Source organism: Magnolia sinica, chromosome 2 (assembly GCF_029962835.1).
Source record: "Magnolia sinica isolate HGM2019 chromosome 2, MsV1, whole genome shotgun sequence".
In the NCBI taxonomy this organism is placed as follows: Eukaryota; Viridiplantae; Streptophyta; class Magnoliopsida; order Magnoliales; family Magnoliaceae; genus Magnolia; species Magnolia sinica.
Genome location: NC_080574.1, coordinates 15,884,507 through 15,905,355, shown reverse-complemented (window position 1 = coordinate 15,905,355; position 20,849 = coordinate 15,884,507). Strand labels below are relative to the sequence as shown.

At 39.3% G+C, this 20,849-nt stretch overlaps 1 protein-coding gene across 4 annotated transcripts in view; it reads left to right on the top strand.

Annotated features, from left to right (window-relative positions):
- Positions 1–2,135: 2,135 nt before the first annotated feature.
- Positions 2,136–20,849, top strand: part of LOC131236418 (uncharacterized) — a 29,436-nt gene continuing 10,722 nt past the window's right edge. The window contains exons 1-7 of one of the 4 annotated variants that reach the window (XM_058233556.1): positions 2,136–2,294; positions 2,510–2,679; positions 2,779–2,868; positions 6,956–7,021; positions 18,239–18,304; positions 19,344–19,429; positions 19,541–19,586. In XM_058233556.1, the coding sequence (XP_058089539.1) occupies positions 2,662–2,679; positions 2,779–2,868; positions 6,956–7,021; positions 18,239–18,304; positions 19,344–19,429; positions 19,541–19,586 (372 nt within the window). In that variant the 5' untranslated portion in view covers positions 2,136–2,294; positions 2,510–2,661. Of the gene's footprint in view, positions 2,680–2,778; positions 2,869–6,955; positions 7,022–18,238; positions 18,305–19,343; positions 19,430–19,540; positions 19,587–20,849 lie in introns of all 4 variants that reach the window. The other 3 variants (XM_058233557.1, XM_058233558.1, XM_058233560.1) reach the window with 3 other exon arrangements.

The following is a 20,849-nucleotide window of genomic DNA, read 5'->3' as shown; positions in this document are numbered from 1 at the left end:
CGTACGCACACCAGCCAATACGCTTCCATCGTGTGGATGAGTCCGGATCCTCTAATATCAGGTCAACAGAGAATTCCTGATACCCTAATTTCCATTGGTCCACGTCACCACTCATAAAAAAATAAAAAAAATAAAAAACAGCTTCGGACGCCAAACCATTAAGGTAACAGGAATTCTCTATTGACCTGATAACAGAGGATCCCGACTCATAAAGACAGCGTCGTTTCTCCTGCAGTACTCGGTGTCGATAGTGTGTAGTTTCGAGTTGTACAGTGTTTGTACAAGTGGGCCCCATGCCTACTTAATCCTAACCGTTGATACAATGGGCCTCCCTCTGGATTCTTTATTCCACTAAATGCCCAGATTCGATGAGACTTGAACGGAATGTTTTCCCTTTTTAATGTTGAATGTGAACAGTTGCTGTATTTGCTCGACCGTCTAATTGTTTGGTCATTTATTAAAATGTTAGAAAGTTTATAAATAAGAAATTTTAGGTGAATCGGCAACTACACTTTGGCGGATTAGATCAATGGTCTGGATCACTGAAACATGATGTCCACCTATTCAACATGAAGCCCCAAAGGTACCGTACAAACATCGTGTACGTGCACTCATGCATTGTTTAATTCCGGTAGGCACGTGATCCATGCCTGCCACGGAAGCGGATTGGCTGGTGTACCTCACACGACCTATATATTTGCTATATTGACGTCAGTAAATTTCATGGGTCTAATCACGAGGTATGTGTTATATCCAAACCGTCCATTCATTTTGCAAGCTCGTCTTAAGGCTTGAGACAAAAAATAAGACACATCTATTTATAGACCACACTTCAAAAAACAAAGTATGTGATTGAACATCTACCACTGAAACTCTTTTTAAGGTTACAGAAGTTTTGAATCAATATAAAATTTGTTTTTACTCTTCATTCAGAGAAAGTTCTCTGTTACCTTACGAATAGATTGGATGGAAAATAAATGTTATGGTGGGCCCTATAAATTATTTAATGGTAAAAATTATTATCTTCACTGCTATTTATGGTGCGGTACATGTCATCTTTGAATATAATTCTTTTGTTGGATAAATATTTAAAATGATTTCTAAAAATAAATGAACAGTATAGATATAATAAATACATCATTGTAGGGCCAATGTAACTTTGATATCCTTTGAACTGTTCGTACAACTCGGAGCTCGAGGACTGTCGGTGCTTGTCTTCGCACGATATATACCTGCAGCAGCTATATAGCTAGTGTGTGATACACCGGCTAATTCGCTTCCGCCTGCCACACCGTTTTTTGACGCGGATTTCCTGCGAAAGTCGCAGGAAGTTCCTGCACAAGAATGCTGTGTGGGGCTCACCATCATGTTTTTGGGAAATGTATTCCGTTTATCCGTTTGGTGAGCTCATTTTAAGAAAATTGATCAAAAATGAAGTGGATCCAAAACTGTGGGCCACACGAGAGGGAAAGAAATACTTACCGTTGAAAGCTTCTTGGGCTCCACCTTAATGTTTATATGCCATCCAAACCGTTTATAAGGTTATTAATACAAGGATGAAGTGAAAATACAAAAAAAAAATTAGCCTGAAACAAAGCTTTTATGGTCATAAGAACGATTCAACGGTTCTAACTGAATCCGTACTGTTTCCTGTCGTGTGGCCCACTTGAGACTTGGATCCACCTCGTTTTTTTAGCTTGTACTAAAATTATCTTGCATAACGGATGAACGGTGTATATTTCCCCAAAACAATGGTGGTGGCCCCACCCAGCACCCTTGCGCAGGAACTTCCGCAAGGAAATCCGCGTCCCCGTTTTTACTGGTAGTTAGCCTTAACTCCTAGTTCAGCCTAGATCGCCTCATTTTCAGTGGACCACCTATCGAAAACTAAACTGATCCAATGATTCTAACCGTTGGACTGTAGCCCGTGTAAATGTGAACGGTAAAGGTTGTCTGTGTTCAAACCGTTTTCGCCTCTACGAAGGTGGGCCGTCAACTATGGGGCTCATCATCAAAAGTGATGGTTATGATCCATTGTAAGATGGGGATGTGTATGATACAGAACGAGGCGAACCACCATTTCAAGTGCTTCGCAGGGACACCAAAGCGGTCCTCAGGAAGAAGGCCCTAAACTGCGAGAGAGACGAGGGATCCGAAGGAGGTTGTGGGCGGACAGCAGGCGAAGGAGAGCGGCGTGGGATAGAGAGAGATATACGAGCGGGAGAGGTCGAGCGCGCGTGAGCGAGAGAGGGCGAGAGCGAGAGCGGGCTGCAAGGGTTGTGAATACGAGAAAGGTTAGTGAGAGCGCGCTCCAATGCCCTATTTCTTCTTTCCCTTCCTCACTCCGACCTTAGGTCGAGCACCTAAGAGGCCAAAGCAAAAAAGAAAAAGAAACGAAAACACAGATTCGTGCGTTTCGCGGACAATCTTTCTATGAAATTGACGGGTTTTTTCCTGCTTGTTAGGTTTTTGTTGTGTGTGTGAGAAAGAGGTGTGTGCTCATGTGCAGGGACTCCATTTTTGAGAGAGGGCGAGAGGGAGAGGAGAGAGGAGAGCGAGGGAGAGGGAGAGGGGGAGTGTCTGTTTTTGTAAGAGAAAGTGAGAGTATTGCTTTCTGTATTACTCTAATTCTCTTTACGGATTATCACGGTCTTGTTAATAATGGCAACAAAGCTCGTGGTTAGTATCCTAACGATTTCTTGTTTCTGTCGTTTTTCCTTTTGAGCAAAATGGCATCTCTTTTCTTGTCTACCGCGTTGCATTTTGTGTCTGATGCAGGTTCTTGGAATCCCGTGGGATGTGGATACCGATGGGTTGAAGCAGTATATGAGCAAGTTTGGGGAGTTGGAAGATGTTATTGTCATGAAGGTTAGTGTCTACCCACTGATCTTTTTGTTCCTCTTGACCTTTGGCAAAGATTCAATGTTGGATTGTACAATGCTCATGTCTTCCAATTTGATGAAAGTGCATGCTTGGGTTCTAAAGTAGGATGATTTCTGACCTGGGTCTGCATTGCATCTCTTCTAAGTTTGCCATTTTCATCAATTTATATAATTAAGTGTGAGGGTCAGTTTGGATGCCAAACTTCCCAAAAGCATGATTTGGGAGAATCGGGATTTGGTGAGCCCCATGCCTGCCAGATCAGGCTTCCTGTCTTGTTCTTGTTCTTGTTCTTTTTTGAAATGCGGAGAGAAATCCACAAAAGCTTGAAATTTGAACTTTGTTCCCTTTTTAGAATTTTTGTGCTCAAAACGATGAGAAAAGTCTGAGCTGGTGCGCGTGCTGCTCACCGCATCTTAATTATCTGAAAATCAGACTCTTGGAAAGTAATCTGTCCAAACTGGCCCTAAGGCTTTATGTTACTTACAGTTCTTTTGTTTGTTTGACTTCAAGATGTTTTTGCTTAGATGTTTCCATATGTTAGTTGCAATTAGGACAGCAAAGTGGGGACTTCAGATTATTCTCTTGTAGATATAACTCTCTTGGAAAATACATTATGGTGTCGTCATAGTATTTTTTATTAGTTGTGGATTCGGCAATGATTTTATGATCGAATCCCTGGGCTTATTATCTTGAATAATCTGGGCTTTGGAAAACAAATGAAATGATCATGAAGGCAGCGGCCTGCCATAATTGCTTTGCAGCTGTTCCTGACGAGGGCTTGCATATGTTTTTGAAATGCTGATTGCTGAGTCATGGTTTGCTCCAGTGATTTAAATATTAGGATTGCTACACGTATCACACCCTTGGGATATGGAAACATATAGGTATTGCATGGAAAATGTCGCATGTAACGGGGAATGTACCCTGTTCAAGGGAAACATTGGGATATGATGGAATTTTTCAATAGAACCTCTGGATATGTTGAAAGAGACAGATTACACACTTTGAACTCAAATGATCACCAAAAAAATTATGCACTACAAGTTTCCTTTGCACAGGGTTCTAAACTGTGTTATCTGACAGAAATGATGCAATTATATTCAAAATGAGTTCATATAATTCGTAAAATATACAATATGAGTATGAAAACAGATTCCCCAAACAAATTTGGGAGAAAATGGACTTTTGTGAGTTTTTCGTTTTTTAATTTCCAGTGGGGGAATGTACAGCAATGTATTGCTGATACACATTGCATGTATCGATGATATGCAGGAATTTTATGAATGGTTTTTGACAAAATACCAGAATGTATCTATATATCGCAATATATCGGTGATACATTTCAATATTTTGTGCTATACAAGGAAATTTAATAACTCCCCTTGTATATTGTAATGGTCAGATGTTAAATCACTAGCATGCTCTTCTTGGGGAGCTAACCAGCATTTTCGGAATGTAGGTGACCATCGTTATTCTTATCAATTACCCTTAAAATTAAAAAGAGAGTTCTTCGATCAACTCAAACAATTAGCAAGGACAAGCTAGTGCTATTCCTCTATCCTTTCTGAGTTAACTGCAGTCTGTTAAATCATAAAATCCTAGGGAACTGTTCTCTCCCTCTCTCAACTATGGAGCATCGACAGTGACATACTCAATTTAAAAGGTTTGCATGTCCCCAATGACTTTCTCTTTGCAAGCTGCTACGTTGTAGGAATTTGGGAAAATTAAGGATTGATAGAAGGGATCAGTGTTCAGCAAGAGACAGTGTTGCCAAAGGCGTTCCGGGTGTATTCCTAGGCATTTTGGGTGACCTACGCACCGCTTGGGCCCTTGGCAAGATGCTATCCCCAGGCATGCACCTAGCGCCTGATTCCTAGGTGACAGCTGCATAATATTATGATGTAACCCTTTGAGTACTTTAAAAAAAAAAGTATTTTGGCTTGTTGACATCCATTAAGGCCAAGGGTGAAAAGACGGCTTATTAGCTCCTTTTGAGCATATTTTACCCATTTCTTTTAGGCTTGATTTATGGAAAAAAAAAAAAATCTCCTCCCAAATTTCTTAGATAGACTCGTGAGACTTTTTCTTGATTTCTTTCTTCTATTAGTGTTTCAAGTACTACATTGGACTTCTTAAAAGCACTGAGTTTTCATTTATCCAATATAAGAGATAGAAGATAAATTGGAAATTTTAGGGGAATCGGAAGATTTAGATTAGAGGATTTGGGTATAGTGGGATTTTTAGGGTCTGGAAAATTTAGGGATTTTAGCAAAACTATGATTTTGGGTCGGGGAATTGGGAAAATTAGGAAAATTAGGGTTAGGATTTGGGGAAATTGAAACATTATTATGGTTCAATTAGTGGAATTTATGAAAATTTTGGGATATGGGGTTTTGAGCTAAGAGGAATACAAAATGTTATGAAATAAAGGTCTTTTAGGTTTGGGAAATTGGGTAAATTTGAACTTCTAGGTTCTGTGGATTCATTGGAATCTTTGGGTAGATGTAGTTTTTTGAAGTGGTGTCTAACTATCCTGATTTATAATACCTAGTAACATTGCAATTAGTTTTTTTGTTATGTTAAATTAGTTGTAGAGAAAACTGTTAAATAAGTCAATCTGAATCTATACATAACATTAATAATTTTTTTTTAAAAAATTGTGCTTGGAATCTCCAAGCATGCTCCAAGTGCGCCTAGGCGTTTCAGGTGATCCGCCTAGCACCTTTTAATTACACTGGAGAGACGTAGGAATAAGTATCAGATTTCTAGAATGGAAAACCTGGAAGCATAGCTGCTTCCGTTAGGAGTTGTGTGAAGTTTGCAGTGAGGTGAAATATAATGTTTTTGGTTTTTTGGTCCTAACGGATTGATGTTAGGCAACATGCAAATTGTATAAAGAATGTCTTCATGGAGCCAGTGAAGAAGTTGTAGATTCAGTTCATAATGAACATGCACATATATTGTCCAAGGACATGTAATGAATATTTTAGTGTGTTTAGAGAGGTCCTAGAAACTCCTTGTTTGGTTAAAAAATGTGCTACATCAGGTCTTGTTATTTTCCTCATGTATGATCTTGAAGAAACTCTGAAATTTTATTAGTCCATGTCAGTATAAGATGCATTCCCTGTCCTTTGGGTCATCTAGAAATATAAGGGCAGAAGCAATTAGTGGTCCTTCAGTCTTCTTTCCAAATTTTGGTATGAACTTGTAAGAGCACTAGGATAGTAGGAATGCAAAATGCAAAACCTCGAGTGTGGGTTCTTTTGCACATCTGTCATGACTTTTTACCTCTAGATTTTTTATTTTTTATTTTCCTTTTGAGAAATAACTGGTTCATGGAAAAAATCCAAAGAACTCATTAAGGTAAAGGAACTGAAGGTCCGATACAAATGGAGGATCAATTGACTGCTCCTTTCACAAAGGAGTCTGCCACATTATTGTCCCCTCTCAACAAGGATAAACTAAATGTTTCACCTCGCCGAAATGTGGCTAATTTCATCAAGTAGAATGCTGGCTTCCATGGGTTACCTTGAACATTACTAACCAATTTGATAACATTGATGGAGTCCTCTTTTGCAATAATTGGCCCAATGGAATTAGAGATGAAGAGACGAAGACCTCTCTTATCACCAGAGCTTCTGCACTGCAGGCATCACCACTCCTGTTCTACTCTATAGACTGTTAGTGTTTGGTCACGTTGTTCTAGCTTTAATGAATTTTGGGAATTAATGATCTATTTTTTTTGTCAATTGCTGAATGATATCTTACCCTCGACCAAGTTTATACATACCCGTTGCAGCCTTGCAGGCCAAACATTCTATGTGAAACTAAGCAGCTTGTTGACTTCTTAAAGTCATCTCTGAATAGTCTCTTTAATATCTTTAACCTCTATGTTTTTGAATTGTACTGATCAAGTCTTGTCATTTTCACATTAAAAAAGAAGAAAAAAGTCTTGTTGTTTTCAAGTGCTCTTGCATCTTTCTGTGAGCTGGTCAACATATCTACTTTTTATTGTTTAATCAACTAATCTGCTAAAAGAATTATTCTTTTAATTGAATGTAAACAACTTTAGGAGCGATCGACTGGGCGATCTCGTGGTTTTGGCTACGTAACATTTTCATCAGCTGAGGATGCAAAGGTAACATTTCTTTAAGATAATCTTGTTCAACATTTCATATATTTGTGTCATTCTACATCAATATTAGTAGAATATACTGGTAGAATCTTTTGAGATGAAGTTTACATGAAGAATATGGAAAACTATTGGACTTGAACTAAAGTCATTTTGATGTTGCTTATTCTTCTTCTTCTTACTTTGGTCGGTTATAAAAAATGACAGTCCTGTCAGATTGTGCGGTCTTCTTCTTCTACCTGTTGGAAGGCTAAGTCCGTTTTCATGTGTGTACACTAGTTCTTTGACCTAGTTGGGTTTTCTTTCTCCATTGTAAATTATTACGTGTGAGAGGACCGCACTAACAAGCAAAAAACAATGTCAAATAAATTTTGTAATTATCTGTTTTGTTGGAACTAGAGATTACTATCTTGTGGAGTCATTTATGTGTCCATTTGATATAGGATACAGTAGACCTAGTTTATTTCCTTTCTGCAGTCAACAAAATTTTATTAATATACTAGACAAAGATACAAATACGTTGAGGTAATGGATAAGAAAAGCCGACCACTAGAGATGGCCTATTTCTTTCTTTGTATTGAACAACAAGCAGCTTTCTTTGGGAAATAAAACATGCATTGCTCTTAATTTACGCCTGTTCATTATCATACTGCATGGCCGTCAAAGCTTGACCGTGCCTGATCTAAATCCTTGTGTGTTTAATGACCAAACATTTGTGTAACAAATATGCACATGTTGGTTCGTTTAGCTTGATCTTCTTTTGTTTATTCTTTCAACAACTTGCATAGATCTTATAGTGATGCTTGCATCATGGAAACACCACTAAATGGCTTGTATTGCTTCTCCCTTTAGTGCTCAGAAACCTATTTCCCACTGTTGTGTGGTATGCAGAGATATTTGTTCTTCCTACCTGACATCCCAACCCATTTTTCACCTTGTGTCCTTCCATAAAATATACAAGCACAACATGTACAACTTCTGAAACAATGATATATCAATTCAGATATGTCAATTGGACAGCTCTTCTTTGATTCTAACCCATGGTTTTATGTATGTTTTATGGCAACGAGGACAGACAAATCAAAGAGATCATCATTTTGTTGCATGTCATTTGTACGGATATATTAGCATTTGGTTTTATTTTCTTTCTTTATTATTAATTTTCTTTCTTCCTTACTTTTCTTTTCCCCCGATGGAGTGCTTGGCTCACAATATCATTTTGCCATTAAGTGTGTATTCTTATTTGACGTGTATAGAAATATCTTCCTATGATGCCAATTACCTATATTCTTTCAAATGTACTAGGTGCCTGTATTGTATAGACACTATTTGGACAGAGGCATGGGATTTGTGGCATACATGAGCCCTACCAAATAATTCAAAATAATATAAAGCATTTGGTGCCTTGCATCCGGGGCAAAGTCTCTGGCCTCTTGATAGGGTTGATGGTTTGGTGCCTTGCATTCGTAGATCATGCTCCATGTCTCAAATCTCCTGGGGGATATCGTTGCCCCAGACCTGCATAGATTTTTCTACAGAGTGAGATTCATAAGAGATTGGCATCTTGCAAGAGGCAGAGAGACTCTAGCTATTAGAGGGTTTACTTCCATCCAGTATGGATTGTCGGAGGAGGTGGAAAAATGAATTAGTATGTTCAATGAGAAAGAGGGTAAACGCAAGAAGATTTGGATGAAGAGGGCCAAGTATGGACCTGAAAACTGTAAAGATGTGCTGGATATAGAGTCACTAAGGGGAAAGGAGAGGATTCTAAAGAAGCAAAGAGGGGCAATAATGGAGGGCTGGAGATCTTCATCACCCAAGACACAGGTGAGGACGATAGACTGGTGTGACCGCAGCCAGGAGGAACATAGAAGTAGAGTGTTGAAGAAAGAGGATATCGAAGCTAGGGTGGAGGAAATAGTGGGTTCAAAACAAGTGGTGGTGGAAGAATGAGTAGTGAGGAGAGAGGGAAAGGTTGACGAAATGTTTGGTGATGACAGTCGTATCCTCTTTGATGGAAGGAGAAGACGTGAAACAATGGCCAACGCATCAGTGGTCCATGCCTCGTACAATTTCTCCATCCATCATCTGTTAGAAAAGGTGTTCCTATTAGAGTTTGAGTCTATTGAGGAGGCCATATGATGCAAGGAGGAGAGGTGTTTTTCAATTGCCCAAGTAGGCAAATTAGAAGATGGGAGTATCATGTGAAAGGAACTGAAGGGCTTCCAGGTGCAGCTTTTCGGCATCACATTGGATGCATGGGTTGAGGGAGTCTTCAAGGTGGTGGTCTCATGTTTGGGGGAGGTGACGGAGATAGATGGTGGATCGCGGAAGAAAGAAGATAACAGTTCGCCAGGGTGAGAATCCAACCATAATTTAGATATGGAGAGAACTGAATCCGTGAAGGTTCAAGTCGGAGAGAGGACTTGACTGGTTAGATGCGAATGAGCGTCAACAGATAGGCTGGCCCTTTGAAAATCAAGGCAATTCGTATGGTGGCATGCTTGGTGAAGAGGCAGGGAATGACCATGCCTAACAGAGGTGCCATGTCCTGTAAAAATGATGAGAAGGTAAATAATCTTCATGACACGTCCAGAATTGGTGAAATTGTGGAATTGTGTTTTGCAGATATTCAATATTTCCTGGGTCATGGTGGGTTCGATCGCTGATCTCATAGGTGGTTGGTCCAAGACAGCGTGGAGAGTTGCGGTTAAGAATCTTTGGAAAATTGCTTGGCTAGAAAGAAATAAGAGAATCTTCAAAAACATCAAAGCTCTAGGCAAACGTCATGGTGAGTAAAAAATTTCATGTTATCAAAGGAGTGGAGTAAAATCAACACCCTGTGATTCGTTGTTGAAAGATCGATTCCCCAACATATTCCGTCTGGAACCTGTCAAAAACCGATTCATATCTGATTACTATTCCCTATCAGCGAACAATACGGTCTGGGATATGAGATGCACTAGGAACCTTAACGACAATGAGTTCTCTGAATTCGTGGACCTCATGGACTGTATTTCTAAAGCTGCGCCTCAGCCCTCAGCCCCCCTGATAAACTTATCTGGAACATTCATCAGCCAGGTTCTTTCATGGTAAAATCCCTCTACGCCTCCCTATCCCCCTCCCCATCCTCCCCAGTTCGTGCTTCCCCCTTCATTTGGAAAACCCCGGCTCCTCCTAAAGTTATCTGCTTCTGTTGGTTAGTGGACTGTAATCGTATCTTAACAATAGACAACATCAGAAAGAGAGGTATGCAGATTGTGAACATCTGTTTGTGTTGCATGCAAAACGCGGAAACGGTGGATCATCTTCTGGTGCATTGCCCTTTCATCTCCCAAATATGGATCGACTTCTGTCAAAGATTCAGCATTTCCTGGTGCCTCCGTCAATCAGCTCATCTCCTTCTGGCTTATTGGCACGGCTTCAGGCTCGGCAAGCAAAGATCTTCCATTTGGAAAATGACTATTTTGGCCATTTGGTGGTCAGTGTGGCTTGAAAGGAACGAGAGATGCTTTAATAATATCTCCTCCCCTCCTTCAGCTGTTGGGTCTAGAGCCAAGAGGCTTATAGTGGAATGGGCAACTAATGTCAAGGGGTTAAAAAATGTTGATTTTTGTTTTTTAGGGATTTAGAGCTTGTCTGCTATCTCAGCAGCTTTGCTCTTTTTCGCCTTCTCCTCTTGTTCTCCTTTTTCCTTTTTTTTTTTTTTTTTCTTTTTCTTTTAATAAATGAATTTTCTCGTTACCTTTAAAAAAATAAAATAAAATCAACACCCTGTGGAGCAAGATTTTGCAAGCGATTCTTGACGGATTGGATTGAAGTGCTCCGTGGGAATCCAAAAGCAATATCTACCAGAGTTGTCTGGAATCTGCTCCCCCAGGTCAGTTTTAAGTTAATTTTGATATGTGCTTGTTTGGGAATATGGGATATGCAGGAATAGGGGGCTGCATTCCGGATCACAATGGTAAAATCCTAATGGAATTTTCTGGATCCTTGGGTTTCCAAGACTCTTCCTATGCAGAACCTGCAACTGTTCTTCAAGCAGCAAAGTTGAGGGTCCTTACTCATGCCTCGTTGGTAGACTCACAAGAGTTTCAACACGAGATGATGGGTTCGACTACTCATTGTGGTGAAATCCCACTGTGGTGTGAGTGCGTCGGTGTGTAAAAAAAGCAGTGAAGTTGATAGTGGAGTATAATTTCACTCTTGTAGTGATTGAGGCTGACTATGCTAAGCCTGGGCCTCTTCTGGAAAATATAAGTGGACGATTGTAGACCTAATAGAGGAACTGCTAGACTTGAGAAGGGGTTGCTGTCTGCAATTTTCTTAGATGAATAGAGATGCAAATGATGGGTTTTTTTTTTTTTTTTTTGACGAGTAGATGCAAATGATATTGTGGACTAGTTGGCTAAAGCAGGAGCATATCAACAAGTGCTTTTGAGGTATCTTGTATTTGTTCATGTTTTGTGCTTAAGCCATTGTGGCTAGTGTCCTTGCATTTGTCCCTATTTTTGTGGTTTGTGTTTTCTTTGCTGCTCCTTTACCGTGCAGGCCGGTATTGTGTTGTATTTTGTTCTCCTTTGAATAAAGATAAGAATATAAGATTATCCTTTCAAAAAAAAAAAAGGATGAAGAAGAGGGCTGAGGGATAAGTCCTTAATTTGGTGCTCCACGTCATGGCTTAAAAATCTTTCTATTGTTAGAAACAACTCTTCCTTTGACTGAGTACCCCGATCTAAAGATATGGAGATGGTCTAGATCAGGGTAATATACAGCAAAATCCTTTTTCCACAAACTGGGTGGCAGTTCCAACAGCAACTTTTCGACTTTTATTTGGAGCACCCCAGCCCCAAACTGCATCTCGGCCTTTGCTTGGACCACGACTAGAGATAAGATTCTCACGGTTGATTAGCTTTTGAAAAGCAGGATCCCTATTCTGAAAAGATGTGTGCTCTGCATGCAAACAGGAGGTGGAATTGGCAAACCACCTTCTGTTGAGCTGTCCTTCTGCACACGTGCCTCAGGGCTTTAGGAGTCGCTTGGTGCATTAGAGGATATGTGATGGAAACTCTTCAGAGCTGGGGTAGCTTCCCCTTTTAAGGCAAGGGGAAAAGTCTTGTGGAAGATGCTGCCTCTAGCAATATGCTGGGGAATTTAGCTAGAGCAGAATCAAAAGATATTCAAAGACAGAGCTTGCAGTTCAGGAGGTGGCTGGCAGTCCTTTTGACTTTTTGTGCTTATGGGTTCTTAGCCATAAATTTTTTAAGGGGCTATGCTTAGAAGACATTCTTAGACATTGGAGCATAATACTGAGGAGCAGGGATATGGATACTAGTCTAGCTCCTGTGCCTTCTTATTGCTGTTTTCCTTTAAAGCTGACTTCTTGAGTCTAGAAGAGAAGGCTGGTATTGGAGGAATCTTTTTAGCAATGACGGAAGAACTTTCTTTTCTCTCTGAGGCCCGATCAAAGTGTCGTTCCTTACTTTGCATTGGCTTGGGCCTTCAGGGAAGTGGTCAGAGTTGTATTTAGTCATTTTCAGCAGCTTTCTGTTGAGGCTGTAGGCATAAGAGCCGAATTCATGCAATGTGTCTCAGGGAGCCCTGTTGCCCTAGAAACTTGGTTTCTGTTTTTAGTGAAATCAGGTCCTTGGTGACTGGACATTTTGTTTACTCAGTCTGCTAGGGAAGCTGATTGTGATATGTACCAGCTGGCTATGGCAGGGGCGGAGTCCTTTCTTATGCTATTGGGTTTCTATTCCCCTTCTTTAATTTGAATATTTAGTTAAAAGAAGTAAAGAAAAGATGATCACTACAATTTGCCTTTGGAAATCCATATCCGAGAGGTGTACAATCACCCTGCTCTCGTGAGATGGACGGTGGGATCCATTTAATCCAAGGACATTATTTTGAATTTTAAATTTACAGTGGATGTGGCAGATATTTGCAATCCGGAATCTCACATAGCAGTCACACATAAAGGTGTGGGGTAATGCAGTTGAGGGTGCTACATGTAATCAGTGTTCGAAGTATCGGTATCGCTACAAGTTTCGCTAGCCAGGGATACAAAAACAATATCGATATTGCGGATAATATCGCTGATAACCGGAAATGCAGAGAAACATGGAGGAAATGGTGGAATTTTCAGCGAAACTTTAGGAGATGTTAAAATGTACATATTTGCATATTTAGAAAAAAAAAATTGCAAAAAGAATATGCATACATAACAAGTTTCCATTTAATGGGGCCTTAAAAGCATGTGTTGTTGTAAGAAATAAGTCCAACCAATCCATCCGGTCTATTTAACTATCCAACCTTCCATCCAAACATCATCGATATTGCAAAATATCAACAACACATGATATCTCACCAAGAAATCATCAATAATTAAAAAGGAAACGAAAGATTGTGGTCTCAATATCGCGCATGTTGCGATATTAATAATATCGAGATATTATCAATGATGAATTGAACATTACATACAACCATGTGCCCAGGAAAAAAAATTTACTATTGAAATATCGTCAATACACTTATGATACGAGCATTACCTAGAATTTATATAGTCAAAAATATTGGTGATTCATTGGTGATATTGATGCACTGGCAATACAAGCAACACCTAGAATTTACATAGTTGAAAATATTGGCGATTACATTAGCGATATTGATACATTGGTGATACTTAGCGATAGATTGCTAATACTTAGAATTTCTGATACTACCAGCATTATCGATATCTCTGCCAATGTTATCAGTATCGCTGAGCTGGAGATAAAGATAATATCGGAGATAATTCGAACACTACATGTAATGCACAAGCACATTTCCTTTGGTGCTAGGTAGAACTTAATAAGACTTCACAAAAACAAAAGGATACTGGAAGATGTACACGTGCATCAGATGTGACGAGGCTTTCAGAGGGCATTACAAGAATCTCCTGCTCTACAATTATTACTGTCTAAATATTTACCTCTTAGAAGCTGGGGACTCCAACAACATCCAATTGCTAGTGAAAGCCGAGATGTGACTTAATGAGTGTATTGTCTCATCCCCTTGGCTGGAGGAAGGCAACAACAAATGGATTTCTACTCACAAATCGTTGGAGTATGGGGACATGGGCAAAAGAACTGGATCCCCTCAGCTAGACTCAAGGACATAGGGGTGCTGTTGTCCATCCTCATCTATAGTGGGTGTTGATCCGGATATGGAGCTTGATGCACCTATGGATATTTGCATCAGATGTGACGAGGCTTTCAGAGGGCATTACAAGAATCTCCTGCTCTACCATTATTACTGTCTAAATATTTACCTCTTAGAAGCTGGGGACTCCAACAACATCCAATTGCTAGTGAAAGCCGAGATGTGACTTAACGAGTGTATTGTCTCATCCCCTTGGCTGGAGGAAGGCAACAACAAATGGATTTCTACTCACAAATCGTTGGAGTATGGGGACATGGGCAAAAGAACTGGATCCCCTCAGCTAGACTCAAGGACATAGGGGTGCTGTTGTCCATCCTCATCTATAGTGGGTGTTGATCTGGTTATGGAGCTTGATGCACCTATGGATGTCTTGCATTGTTTGCTGCTGATGGATGCTCAGACGAAGGCACATCCATTATCATTAGGTGGACCCTAGCGAGAAGGTGGTGTGCATTCACTGCCGAAGCAATCCAAGTCAGTTGGAAGTGATCGTCAAGAAAGGGGCTGGTAGACGGGATACATGAAATCAATTGGTAGGGTGGCCTTTTGAGGATAGAGATGGAAGACAAATGGTTCAGAGATTAGGCATTTCCTCATAGTCAAGCGAGAAAATGAAGAGTATGAATGAGGGAGGTTCACCAATTATGAGAAGGGTGCCGCCGCGTACAAAAAAAAGGTACAAAGGGGAAGGGGGAATTACGGGGAAAGGTAACAGGGAGGTGGACAGTTCGCCAACAAAAATCCTATCATGGAAAATCGGGGGTTCGGGTTGTCATTAAAAAAAGGCTTTAGATGAAACATGCTTGCAGGAAGCAAAAGCTTCATACTTTTACGCTTCAGGAGACGAAAATGCAGGGTTTAGTGATTCGTTAGATCTGTCCCAATTGGGAAGCTTTGGATGCGACAACAGCGTTGGGTGTTCTTGCTGTCATCTGGGATTCGAATATGCTAGCTGATGGGTTTACATTTACTGTGAGTTTGTTTCTGGCATTTGGTGGGGTTTTTGCAGCTTTCCAACATCAAGTGAGTGATGCCAAGCGACATTCAAAGTTTATTTTCAGCATGGGTTGGTGATTGTAAAGGAGAGAGAAGGGGATCACCTTGGAGGCTTCGCTTCATGCTATTTTATGGGCTCTGGAAAGAGATGGATTACCAAACATTCCACAATTCTTATAGTTATTGGCAGGAAGTTTCGAGAGGGCCCAGAATTGGGCCATCTCAACCAATTTCTTTGGGGCCTGATTCTATGTTGTTCGCTGGATTTCTTATCATCCCTTCTTTCTTTTTTTTAATTTTTTTTAATTTTTTTTTGTTTTAATAGCTTTTATGAGCTTGTTGGCTCTCTTCCAATAAAATTGAAGTTGCCATTGAAAAAAAAATATATCTTTACTAAATGTATAGCTACCCTGTAACCTGAGATTTGGAGGCCAAGCAAGTTTCAACTGAGACCTGCTTTATGCCTACCTGAGCAACCTATATCTTTCCTTACCTCCATTTTGATAATCACAGTTCCTGGTTATCTTCCTGTTATAAGAAGTTTTTTTTTCTTTTTTTTTTTTTGAGAGAGAGAGAGAGAACCAAATTTTATTAAGACATGCCGAAGTGAGAAAGAATACAAGCCCAAAACACCACAAAGCACTTAAAGAGGAAGGGCAGCGGAGGGTTTCTGGGTATGAATTACAAAAAATCCCCTTTAATATTTGATGCAATTGGCTGTTTGAGATCTGTTGGTCGTTTGTATAGAAGTTGAACATCTTTAGATGGGCTGGAAATTGACAAGTGCTGATGGTACATTATGTCTTTCTGATCCGAGCCGTGAAATATCTGTTTCATCATCATCCAAGCCTTATCCCAATTAATTGGGGTTGGCTACATGAATCAAGGGCCAGACCTTCAGTTAGACCATAGGTCATCAAGTCTTCTCTTACTACCTCTATCCACGTCCTTCTGGGCCTTTCCCTTTCCCTTTGCCTTTCCCTTTTAGAGCCTTCAACATGTACCAACTCACTCCTAACCGGCATGGTTCTTAGTCTCTGTTGCACATGGCCAAACTATCTATCCCATCTTTCTACATATTGGTTTTACTGCTAAGTTCCCTCAAGTGCATTCATTTCTAATTTTGTCCTTCCTCGTCTTGCCACTCATCCATCTCAATATCCTCTTTGTGGCCAAACTCATCCTGTGAACAGGCCATTCTTTAACTCCCCAATATTGTCCCATAAAGCATGGTTGGTCTTATAGTTATCTCATAAAATTTCCCGTTCAGTTTGAGTGGTACAATACAATCACATAAAACTCTAGAGGCACATCTCCATTTTTTCCACCCAGCTTGACTTATATAGGCAACATCCTTTTCAATCTCTTCACTCATGAATTATTGACCCAAGGTATCGAAAGTGGTCATTTTGGGAAACTTGTCAGCAATCTTAAGTAATATCTCATTTTCACTCTTATTATTAAAATTGCACTCCATACTCTGTTTTAGTCCGACTACATTTTAAATTCTTTAAATTCTAGAGCATCCCTGCATAAATCTAGCATTTTATTTACACCTCCATCTTGTTTGGCATGCAAAAATCAATTTGAGAACTTCTAATTTCAGTATAATCTAAAAGGTTCTCAAAGGTATCTTGTAATAGGATGCAAAATACTATCTGATTACATTTGAGTATTATTATTGTGGTAAGTAAAAAGTTTGGTTTGGAAATGCTAGTGAAATGCCTTTCAAAAATTTAAAAAAAAAAAAAAAAAACTAGTGAAATTCACATGCAAGAGTAACTGCTTTTATAGTTTTAAAATTCTCAAACAAGTCATGTACAAATATTTTCTACTTGTTGATTGTAATCAACTTGATGATTGTAATAAACCTATGTAATAAATTATTAGAAACTATGTGATAGTCTATTACATTATGCCTGTGGGAGTTTTATGCTATCATTGCTGGTCCCAGCCCAGATAAAGGAGGAGGGTTGCATCAGATTGGCAGCTGGTGTCAAACTTATGCCAAAACTTCCAATAATTATGTGTTTTGTGACATTGTTCCTGATTTCTGATGGAACATTGGGAAGAAATTAAGCCCTATTTGCAAAGTTAGGAATACAAACCACTTCTAAAGATCGATTCCTCCAAGAAATACTCCAAATTTCCAAGTTGAGATGATTGCAGCAGTAAGTAGATAAAATTAAGTATAAGAAATGTGGAATCACACCACAAAGAAAACCTCTACAGGTCACACCAAAAGGATCTAGTCATCTAGAGGCACCTCAAAACTTGGTTCTGGAAGAAGTATCCATCTTGGGCCAAAATAATAATCATTCAGTTGAATTATCATAACATTGTTCAGAAAAAAATGGTCACAACATTGGCACAAGTCTCACACATGTTGCTACCTATGTATCTATGATTCTGTCCCTATGTATGTATGTGCAAGTGTGTATGCGTGGGTGATTGTGTGTGTGGACTCATGGGAGCATGTATCAGAAAATAAAAATAAAAATCACACCGTTGTTCATTGTTATTTTGCAGTTCATATGTATGTGTGCATGCATGCATGTGTCATCCCAATTAAAATGAAAGAAGGCAAGGCTAAAATTCCTATTGGCCCAAACAACCCTTTTCTATTTTTCTATATCAACTTGGGACTAAAATAGACACCAAATATGGAAGCTAATTGAAAGTCCAAATATCATGGAACTCCTTTATATACTAGCAGGATTGGGTGTATATACAGCCGCAACCTGTAAGATTTATACAGCCACACGGTTAGTTTATGAACTGCAAAATACCAAAACAATTGGTTTATAAATCCTTTAAAGACTTCCTCTTGGACCTGTTGTCCCCACTGCCCAATCTGATCACTTATACAGTCATCCAATTGGATTTATGTGCCCCACAGTCCCATCAGATTATCTTTGGCCTAACACTCTCAGATGGTAGTTGGGCCCCCCCTGGGGGACTATGATTGATGACCCCAAAGTTCCTGCATCAGTTCTTAGTCTTGAAAACATGAATTTGGTTATGCAGAATGCACTTGAAGCTGAGCATGTTCTAGGCAACAGAATGCTGGAAGTGAAAGTGGCAACGCCAAAGGTATTTTCAAGTCAAATTTCATTATCTTATTAGATCTTGTGTTGTTCGTTCTCGACCATTTGGGTAAATTCTAAGGAAGCTTTTCTCTGCATGTGTGATGCTGTTATAACAAGATAATTTGGTTGAGTTGGTCATTTGGATGCATAGAACTGGAGCTCCTTGAAAAAACTCTAGATCCATGGCACTTAATTCCCTGGAAGAAGAGTTCCGAGAACTATAGTTATGCTGTTTGCTTGACAATTCTCAAGTTCTGTGGAACTTGGGTTGTGGTGCTTGGATGTCAATTGTCTTGAATTCATCTAAATAATGAAGGGATGAATTGCAACACATGTAACCCAATATAGCATGTGTGCGAGATCTGGATCATGTGCCAGATGATGCTAAATGTGATTGTGAACATGCCTTGTCTTGAAATCTAGGTTGGTCTACTTACAACTACTACTACTACTATACTACTACTATACTAATACTACTACTACTACTACTACTACTACTACTACTATTATTATTATTATTTAAGGAGAAGTTGATCCACTTATTAGGTTGATATGAAACCACGCTTCATGTGGGACCCACCTTTGATTACCCATCCCCCTCAAAAATCACTTTAATTGAAATGATCCTAACCGTCTGAAAGTGCTTCCAAAAATAGATGGTACATATTGATTATACAATAAAGGGTCAATGGACTGCGCATCATGTTTGACTGACCTTGAATTGCCCGTTGGTCTGAAAATTTTCTTTGATCAGATGTTCCAATCACCATATCAGGCTTGGGAAATGTACGGTTCATATTTGATCATACTAGAAAAGGGTTGATCATCGGTCTGGAGTGTTCATCATGTGGGCACACCTTCAGTGTTGTTGCGTATGTGTGCATGCGCGAGAAGGAGAGAGTTTCACTGAGTGATCTGTGGAGTTGGAGACAATCAATATAAAATTAGGAGTCCTAGGAACTTGAATTGCTTCTGTTGCAGTTCCATGCGTCCAAGTGACTTGAATTAGCAAAGTTTGACCAGCTGAACCTTTTTTTTTGTAGGAAGAGATGAGGGCACCCTCAAAGAAAATTACCCGGATCTTTGTTGCAAGAATTCCACATTCTGTCACAGAAGAAACATTCCGAAGGTAAATTGTGAATTGAGAATGGAACACCTGCTTGGTTGGATGTTTTACGCTCGTTTAGCACGATATTTCACCATGTTACACTACTAACTTGCCTCTTTGGGTTGTTCGCAGTTACTTTGAGACGTACGGTGAGATTACAGATCTGTACATGCCAAAGGTGAGACTATATATGCCTGTCAAATTTTACATGGTTGCCAGAATGTATGATGCAATGTGAAGAGTTTGGATGCGAAGGTGAAATAAATTAGGTATATCACATGTACCACATTTCGGGCTACATGAACCTTAGGCAAAGGAGCCAACAAAGTGGCAGAAACTCCTGAAAAGAAAAATAAAGGGCTGTTGAATGTGATTCCAACACTTTCTAGGACATCACACCACCTTTAGAAAGGGATAGGACTAGGGCATCACACTTAGGGATATGAATATCAATATTGTATCGGCCATTACGGCTGTATTGTGTCCGTATCGGCATGGTATAGTACATGGTAAGGGTCTGTATCAGCTCGTTTCAAATAAAGCAGTTCTGTATTGGCCTGTATCAGCTGATATGGGCCGTATTGGCACCAGTATTTACCATGCGTATCAGATGTAAGTGCGTTGGACATGTCTATTTTCACTTTTTTCTCGTCTTTTCCATCCCTTTTGAATGTTTTCTTGCTTAGGGTTTCTTCTAAACCAATTTTTTACAACTGTTTCAAAGATCAAAACACAAGATTTTTGGGTTCAAATAAAATAAAAATAAAAAAATCAAACGTTTGGTGGCAGATTTGGGGAAAATCTAAAAAATGGGTGAAAAATCTAATGTATTTTTGTTTAATCTTTCTGTAATGGTGTTGAATCAACATGATAACCTCAAATCGATCAAATCATGCTTTAGTTGTGTTCAATTTTGGATATTTGCATAATTCTTTTTATTTTTGTGTCTTTTCAAAAATATCAGTAATTTTCTTACTTTTGTATTTGTTAAAAAACAGTTTCGCATTGTTGCATGAATACATTATATTATAGATTTACTGCCCGGGTTTGGGCAAACGGCTAGCGTCGTGGGTTTGCTTCCCATAGATGCAAGATTGATTCCCTTCCCCGTGTTTTATCCAATGCACATGGTTTGCATGTGATTGCATGCATCTACAGGGATTAGTCTCGCCTTAAAAAGGAGTGGGGACACCCTATCGTCATATATATATATATATATATATTAGATTTGCAGATGCATTGTTTAAATCAATAGTTTATGACAATTTTTATTTTATTTTGTATTTTTGGGACATTATGAATTATTTTAATTTTTTTTCAGAAAATTAATTAAGGGGAATGATAAATCGAGGTAGATCCATGTTTTTTGGACATAGACCTACCATCTATGTTCTGGATTTCAATTGTGTGCATATTTTTAGGTCATTTTTTGCCTTTTTGG